Source organism: Corylus avellana, chromosome ca4, assembly GCF_901000735.1.
Source record: "Corylus avellana chromosome ca4, CavTom2PMs-1.0".
In the NCBI taxonomy this organism is placed as follows: Eukaryota; Viridiplantae; Streptophyta; class Magnoliopsida; order Fagales; family Betulaceae; genus Corylus; species Corylus avellana.
The window spans coordinates 27,677,449-27,685,446 of NC_081544.1; the positions used below are offsets into that span (position 1 = coordinate 27,677,449).

The following is a 7,998-nucleotide window of genomic DNA, read 5'->3' on the forward strand; positions in this document are numbered from 1 at the left end:
ACTTAGGCATTCACTACTTGTCACTACGAAATCTTCATTCATAATTCCATACTTTACAACCTCAATTATAGTACTATTATTGTCACCAACAAATCTTAACCATGATCAAAAACTCATCTAAACTCTTTTGTCACCAAATCAGTTACCAACATTCATTTCACAACCTAAATCCATAAAACCATAATACAATTATTAAATCATAATCAATAATCTTTTCTAAATCCTTGAGATACCTTAAAATATATTTTTATCGATCGATACTCAAGAAAGTTGCCGATAATCCAAATGAGTAGGTACTACACATCACAACCTATCTTTCATTTTTTAAAAAAAAAAATATATCCATCTATATCCCCAATTTGATTGTAATACTAAAATCCTCAAAATTATTACACTAAATTGATTTTTTTTTTAAAAGGTGATAACATAACAAACAAAAAATATTAATCATTAGAAAAATACTCATGGATCATTTATTAAAGACCACAAAAATATAGACTCTACTTGGTTGGAACGTGGCTACCCAATACTTTTTTCTTTTTTTTTTGGGTCAAAAATCTACGTAAGTAACGTAACCTTATAACCATTGCTATTGCTATGATATAGGAGGGATACTGGAAGTGGATTCCTTCGGCTAATTTGCCAATTTCAGCCCAATTCAAGTATCTCTCTAGCTACTACTATGTTTGCCTGTTTGTACATGCTTGTTTACCCTTTTTGTACATGGAACTGTGGGTAGTAATCTTGGTGTATGAAATGTACAGATTCTTGGAGGTGGCTTATCTTCTAGAAGTGTGTTGGCTTGAAATAGGAGGTAGAATTGAGACAAAAATCTTGTCACCAAACACAAGATATGGCGCATACCTCATCTACACCATTAAGGGTGATTTCCATCTGCTTTACATCCCAGCAAAGGTGTCCATTAGATTTGAAAATGAGAATGAAGGTAATGGTACCATTGCTTATTTGCAACCAGATACACCAGAGGGAGTTGATGGACAAGTTCCACGAAGGAGAGAGGACATGTGGTTTGAGATTGAGATTGGGGAATTCTTCAATGGCAAAGTTGATAGCCTGGTGGGGATGCACTTGATTTGTACTGCCGGTGACTGGAAATCTGGCCTTGTTGTCCATGGCATTGAGCATCGGCCAAAATAAGAAATGTAAGAGAAATAGTTTTGCAATTTATGGGTTGGCTTTTCCTTTTGTCTTTGGTAGGGTAGTTTAATTATACTCGATAAGATGTTGTGTGTTGTTTTGCTTTGTGTCCAAAGCTTACGTTCAATGAAGTTCGATAGATTAAGATGAATTGCAATTTAAGATTTATTCTTATTATTATTATTTTTGCGTGCCAAATAAAATTAAGTTTTGTCAGCTTGCAGTCCCGTAGGCTTTAATGAAGAAAACATAGCTGAAATTTGTTCAAACTTTTTTTGTAAAAATAAGAGATAAAAACAGAGAGATACATTTGTTCTTTTCCAAGCAAAAAGAATCATCGTGGGACTCGAAAGAAATCAATGTGAATTTATGCGAGTCCAATTCATATTGTATATGATACAAATCCCACGTAAAATATTTTTTTATTAGAAATTATTTTTTTTGGTATTTAGCACGTATGAAAAATTATTATTATTATTATTATTTATATTTTCATATCTATAAAAATTAATTTTTATTCACACCAAAGAAAATATAAAATAATTTTTAAAAAATTTGAGTTCGTCAGTGCTGACGAAGGTATGGCGAACTCCAGCAATTTAAAATTAAAAATCTCAAACTTTAAAAATTATTTTTACTATTTAAATATTATTTTAATAATATTTTATAATATTTTAACACCAGCGTACTTAGTTGCACTTAGAATAAATAAATAAAAAGTTAATAAATTATGATGGTTCACAAATTTATCAAACTTGTTCTTAATAAGATTGTTCATCGATCGGCGGATTGGCGCTCTTTACAAGCCATGTTGAATTTTTTAATTAATTTGTGTTTTCACATCACATCACATGGAGTCAACCGATCTGAAACATCCAACACTAGACGCGAAGGGTTAAGGCATTAATGTCAAGTAAACTAACACAAGCCCAGCCCAATTTATTCCCAAACTGAAGAAAAAAAGAGGAAAGGAAATGGATGTTACTGCACTGCCGGAAGAGTGCATCGCCACCATAATTTCCTTCACATCCCCTCGCGATGCTTGCAGGAATTCGCTAGCGTCCCGGAGCTTCGGATCAGCCGCAGGTTCGGATCTCGTGTCATCATCATCCTTGAATAACTTATCCAAGAAGGATCTTTATTTCCATCTTTGCCACAATCCCATCCTCATCGGCAACGGTAACCTGGTGAGCAAGAGTCACTAGCTGCTCATGTTTACTAGTTTCGTATTGATTTTGCTTTGAGAAATAAATACTCTTGTCAGAGGAGGGGGATGCTAGGCTGTTTCACTACAAGTTAAGCAGTAAAAAATTCTTTTGAAGCTGAACTGATTATTTTGGAATGTTTTAAAAAGTAATGAAAAGCCCAAATCGCCCATAAGTCCACAGGCAATATGTCAATATACAAAGAAAATGATTATTTTAGAAAATATGCTCCGAATATCTATTATTAGCTAAAACCAATTTAGTAATTAGGGAAGATAAATGTTACTTACCATTATTAAGTGTCCATTTCTTAGCATTTTGTTTGTTCTTTTATATTTGCTTTAGCTTTTGCCCTTTTTTTCAAAAAAAAAAAAAAAACAAGTGAATGTGAATGTGCTTAATTGACAAGAATGTTAAGAGATTGACGCTTGATAATGCTAAATAGTATTTCTAATTAGGGAAAGTACAAATACTCTCATACATTTCTATTGTTAATGTTCTCCAAAACTACCAATTGTGTCAATTTTTCCTTAAAAGTGCAAACAAAATGTCAATATTCCCAATAAGGTAAAAAATAGGCTTTATAATTTTTTTGTAATTATAAAAAAAAAAAAAAATTAAAAATTAAAAATTAAAAAAAGTATTCTAAAAATTGTTTTAAAATCGGCCACCTCTTGGCTAAATGGAAGTGATTCAGCCATCCCTCAGGACTAGCCTAAATAATCAATAAAATGGTAGTTTAAAGGAGCATATTTACTTTTTTTTATTAAGACAATGTTTTCGAACAGACTTTGATGACTTTTAATGGCTAGGTGGAGTTTGTGTAATACTTGTCCCACTTTTAACATTCCTTTGCCTAAATGAAATGGGGAAGATCCTTTTCCAATAAAGTGATGATTTCATTGATTTGGCGGCTTACTATTTTCCAAAAAGGTTATTACTTAATGATTTTCTCTATGTCACTATCCATGCTGGCTTGATCTTGCTTGGTTTGGGGTTCCTTAAGAGAGAATCATAATAACATGAAAGTCGACATGCATTTGAGATCTTCTTAGTGCCCCGTTTTAAAATGTTTTTTGTTATTAAAATTGAAACCTGAGAGGTACAGCAATTCCGATATATTTTTTAACGATAATTTCGAATTCTATTTTTCTTCTAGAAGTTCCAAATGTACAGTTTGTCACATGCTAATAATTTGTCACCTAGGTCCGTTTTGTTTATCTGTTTCAAATCGCACTGTTTGAAAAAATAGTGATTTTAAAATACATTTCATGAAATGTGATTTTTAAGAACAAAGTAGGCATTTGTAAAAACGTAATTTTAGTGTGCAAAATCGTAAAAAACGGACTTTTAGTTTAATAATTGCTTGAATGTTGTTAGTATGAAATCCAGTGGTAGCACATCCGGTTGGACTCATGTCTCATGAACTTTTGGTCACTGGTTTGAATCTTTTCTCATTTATTTTCTCTTGGAGTCACTCACTCAAAAAAAAAAGTGTGGTTCGTATGTTTGATTTTATTAAAATTGCCTAAATTTTATTGAACTGAGAATCTTTGTGATGTACTTCTGACCTTTTTTTTTTTTTGTCACTAAACAGAGCTTCGGAATAGATAAATTAACTGGGAAAAAGTGTTACATGCTGGGAGCGAGGGAGTTACATATAGTCTGGTCAAACATTAAGGTGTACTGGGAGTGGTTTTCTTCAGCTGAGTCTCCAGTTTTACCCCAGTCCAGGTCTCTCTCTACCGCTCTGTTTGCGTGTTAATTTGTGCATGCACATATATATATATGCATGCTTATTTATCCTTTTTTACATGGCAACAGTGGGGATAATATTACTGGTGTATGAAATGTGCAGATTCTCTGAGGTGGCTCTTCTAAAAGCGGTTTCGTTTGACATACGAGGTAGAATTGAGACTAATATCTTGTCCCCAAATACAACATATGGGGCATACTTCGTATACGCATTAATTGCAGATAGTTTCTCTCAACTTCACCACCCAGTGAATGTGTCCGTTAGACTTGAAAATGAGAATGAAGGTAATGCTACCCATGCTTATTTGCGAGCAGATACACCAGAAGGACAGGATGGACGACTTCCACGCAGGAGAGAGGACAGGTGGTTTGAGATTGAAATTGGGGAATTCTTCAATGGCCAAGTTGATAGCGTGGCGGACATGCACGTGCTGGAGAATAAGGGCTATGTCTGGCAGTATGGCCTTGTGGTCCATGGCATTGAGCTTCGGCCAAAATAGGATAGGTAAGAGAAATGGTTTTTGCAATTTATGGATTGGTATTTCTCTTTTGTCTTGGTAGGGTAGTTTATACTCTATAAGATGTTCAATGAAGTTATGTTGATTATGATGAAGTCAGTTCCCTCTCCAACCATGCTTCTTGCACGCACAAAATGTTTTTGAAGTTTGATGATTTTGAAATGATTCTTCCTTAGAAGTCGAAGGCTTGAGAGTTGAAACAATCCATATGTTAAATCACCAATTATCCCAAAAGCTTAAGCTGATAGGAAGAGGTAAATTTAATCATTTAATCAATACTTTAACACTTTCCCTCACGTGTGGACTCAAACTCCCTTTTATTAGATGATGCCCAACACGTGGAATATTTAATTTAAATGGGAACGATTTGACGGAATCAATGTTCGATTTCAGGACCTTTGGCTCTAATACCATTTTAAATTACAGTTATCTTAAAAGCTTAAATTGATAGGAAGAGATAAATTTAATCACTTAATCAACACTTTAACACTATAGCCTACAAGGAAGTCTCACCCCTGCCCTTGGCTATTAGCTAGGAATACTATCAACACAGCCAAAAGGCTGAAGGAGTTGCAAGCCAACATTCCAACACTTACTTGCTTTTCCCAACGAGTAAATCTGTCTGCAAAAATAGCACAATGAGAACTGATTTTACTTGCTAAAACTTTCCAACGGGTACCTAGTCATTCTAATTGCTAAAATAGTAAAATTATCATTTCATTTAGTTGATATATAAGATAATATTGATTATTTCAAACATTCTGTTAAACAAATTACAGGTAGTTGTTAAGGCTCCTTTTGTTTCGGTGTAAAATGTTTTCAGTTGAAAATATTTTTTTAAAAAAAAAACTGGCCATTTTTCGTTGTTTGTTAGCAAACTAAAGAGCAATTTGTCAGACTCAGAGCAACAAATTTTTGACGATAACACTTAGTAAATTTTCAAGCAAGTTCTATATAAGTGTACACAAGAACTAATCTATTTAAAATTTTCTGCAGGAAAATTCTGTATTCAGTGCAAGGCCAACATCTGCTGTATTTGCATAAAGGTATTGTTGGTTTATAAGAGGACAACAGTTTTTAAAAGATCAAGTAAAGGTATTGTAATTATGAACGTTTACATTTTGTATCATGATATACATGTGAAACCTTTATTATTTGTGTTCTTATGAATTCTGACTAGTTAAGATCCATGGCTTCTTTTCTAAATTATTGAGGACCGGCAACAACGAAATCAATCTAAAATTGCAATCCTAAATAGATTAGCATCTAAGAAATTGTAGATTCTCAAATTATGAAATTTATGCCATTTTTTAAGCATCAAAATGTTTTAGACAATGACATATTATTTAAAAAGTGGCTTGTTACATTTGAGAATTAAGTATGTTTTCATCAGGTTCTTGCTTTTTATGTGGTAAAAAAGGTTGAGCAAAAAAACTGTTTTTTGGATTTATGAAGAAAAAGTGTCTCGAAAACAGTTTTTTCTTTTTTAAATAAAAAAAACATTTTACAAGGGAAAGTTTTTCTAGCTATTTCGATAATATGTGACTTTTTGATAAGTGACATTTTTCAAGTGTTTTAAAGCTTGGATAGAGTTATATAGTGTCATGCAAAGTGGTATCTTGTCTTAAAGTTAAACGACCATAACTTACGAAACTAAATTGTGTTAAAGACAAACGGTTAAAAATAAATCAATGAATAGTAAAAGATTTTATTGACTAACCGTAGAAAAAATCAATGGCACTTGCAAAGCTTTTAATGACCAAATGGCTTCTTTTTTTTTTTACATGTCTACACAAGAGGAATAGGGGGACTCGAATTAATGATCTCTACTGGCCGGATGGGGGTGGCCGAAACCACCCCCAATGGTGGTTGGGGGTGGTTTCAGCCACCTCCTTGGCTCCAAGGGGGTGGTGAGTTGCCTCATCCGGCCAGATGGGGGTGGCCAAGCCACCCCCATGGCCAAAGGGGATGGCCAAGAGCCACCCCCAACTTTTTTTCTTTTTTTTTTAAATACATTTTTTTTAAAAAAATTTAATAAATAAATTTTAAGTATGTGCCACGTATCAACACTTGATTGGTCCACGTAGACTTCCGTTAAGTCAACTAACAGAATGACTAATTTTGTCTATTATCAAAACCACAATGACCTTCTGTGATAAAAATCAAACCCTAAGAGGAAAAAAATAAAGCAACAAAACCCTAGGGAGGTATGAAGTATTTAACCCTTTAATTTATGAAATGAAATATCTTTTATAAAAAAATAAAAAATAAAAAAAAGGATTCTTTCCAGTACACAGATCTTCCATGCGAATTATATTCAATATTTCGAAGCATAAAAGATCCAAGAAAAGGATGAAATCTTTCCATATTCTATGCATAGCACGTCTCTTTGCATTTACTAGCTAAATAATTTTTTTTTTCCTAAGCAAATAAGGAAAGAGTTACAAGGATTAAAACATTGAAAATGGGGTGAACTCCCTAATAACAAACCCAAAATAAAAATTACAGTGCAAAACATAAAAGTAAAAAGTAAGAAATTGGTCATGACCTGGTCCTCTCAATAAGGGCGGTAAAAAGCAATTTAAATACCAAAACAGAATAAACGAGTAAGGGCATCAACTCTACCAAAACACTTCTAAAGTAAAGGCAACCACCAAGAGGAGGCTGCCGAAGAAAAGGCATCATAAAAAGTATGCATGATGTAACTCCATACAAGTTACTTGAATATTAATTTTAGTGCCTGAATGTAATTCCCAAGTATGACTAATCTAGATTTATATGCTTTTTCTTTTATGAGCAAATCATTAAGATTCCAAATTCCTTTCATTTTTGAAATTATACATTTTTATCCTACAATACTAATGTGACAGTTCCAATCAATCTTTATATCAATTGATGTAAAAAAAAATCCAAATGTTGGTTGAGACTGCCACAACGTCAACCTTGTAAGGTACTTTTAGGATAAAAATGTTTTATATATATAGCATTACTCTTTATACATATATCAAAGTTTTGGCATAAGAAAAAATTAATAGAAATATGTATGGTATATTACAGATGTTAAGGTAGAATATTGCTAGACGTCTTTCCCATATCCTCCTTATGTCTCGATCTCCAAAATTGACGTAGCTTTTAAATCATCCTCCTAACTTGATCTAATTAATTGTGATTTTAAAAGCTGCATTAGTTTTGAAGGATATGAAGAGAATGTCCGGCATCACTCTTCCAAGGCATTTTAAATAAGAGAAAATCTGAAAGTATTAATTAAATAATTAAATTTACTATTTCTTATAAGATTAAGCCTTTGAGAACACTCGTAACAGCCACATGTTTAGACATTTTGCGAGTAATTCATACCAAAA

The 7,998-nt window shown here is 32.9% G+C and overlaps 2 protein-coding genes across 2 annotated transcripts in view; both read left to right on the forward strand.

The window, feature by feature from the left end:
- LOC132178350 (F-box protein At2g02240-like) overlaps positions 1 to 1,158 on the forward strand; it is a 2,521-nt gene extending 1,363 nt beyond the window's left edge. Inside the window, exons 2-3 of the mRNA XM_059590793.1 lie at positions 607 to 662; positions 765 to 1,158. Of these exons, the coding sequence (XP_059446776.1) occupies positions 607 to 662; positions 765 to 1,158 (450 nt within the window). The remainder of the gene's footprint in view (positions 1 to 606; positions 663 to 764) is intronic.
- A 904-nt stretch (positions 1,159 to 2,062) lies between these two features.
- Positions 2,063 to 5,773, forward strand: LOC132180013 (F-box protein At2g02240-like). The gene is made up of 4 exons (XM_059592847.1): positions 2,063 to 2,345; positions 3,961 to 4,097; positions 4,222 to 4,623; positions 5,633 to 5,773. The coding sequence occupies exons 1-3, from the start codon at positions 2,133 to 2,135 to the stop codon at positions 4,616 to 4,618; spliced, it is 747 nt and encodes a 248-aa protein (XP_059448830.1). The 5' UTR covers positions 2,063 to 2,132; the 3' UTR covers positions 4,619 to 4,623; positions 5,633 to 5,773.
- The last annotated feature ends 2,225 nt before the right edge of the window (positions 5,774 to 7,998 follow it).

Bases quoted from the DNA above. Each gene is read 5' to 3' on its own strand.
- LOC132180013 (XM_059592847.1), top strand. From the start codon at position 2,133: ATGGATGTTACTGCACTGCCGGAAGAGTGCATCGCCACCATAATTTCC. The intron at 2,346-3,960 runs GTGAGCAAGAGT...GTCACTAAACAG, and splicing joins TCATCGGCAACGGTAACCTG to AGCTTCGGAATAGATAAATT. The intron at 4,098-4,221 runs GTCTCTCTCTAC...TGAAATGTGCAG, and splicing joins CCAGTTTTACCCCAGTCCAG to ATTCTCTGAGGTGGCTCTTC.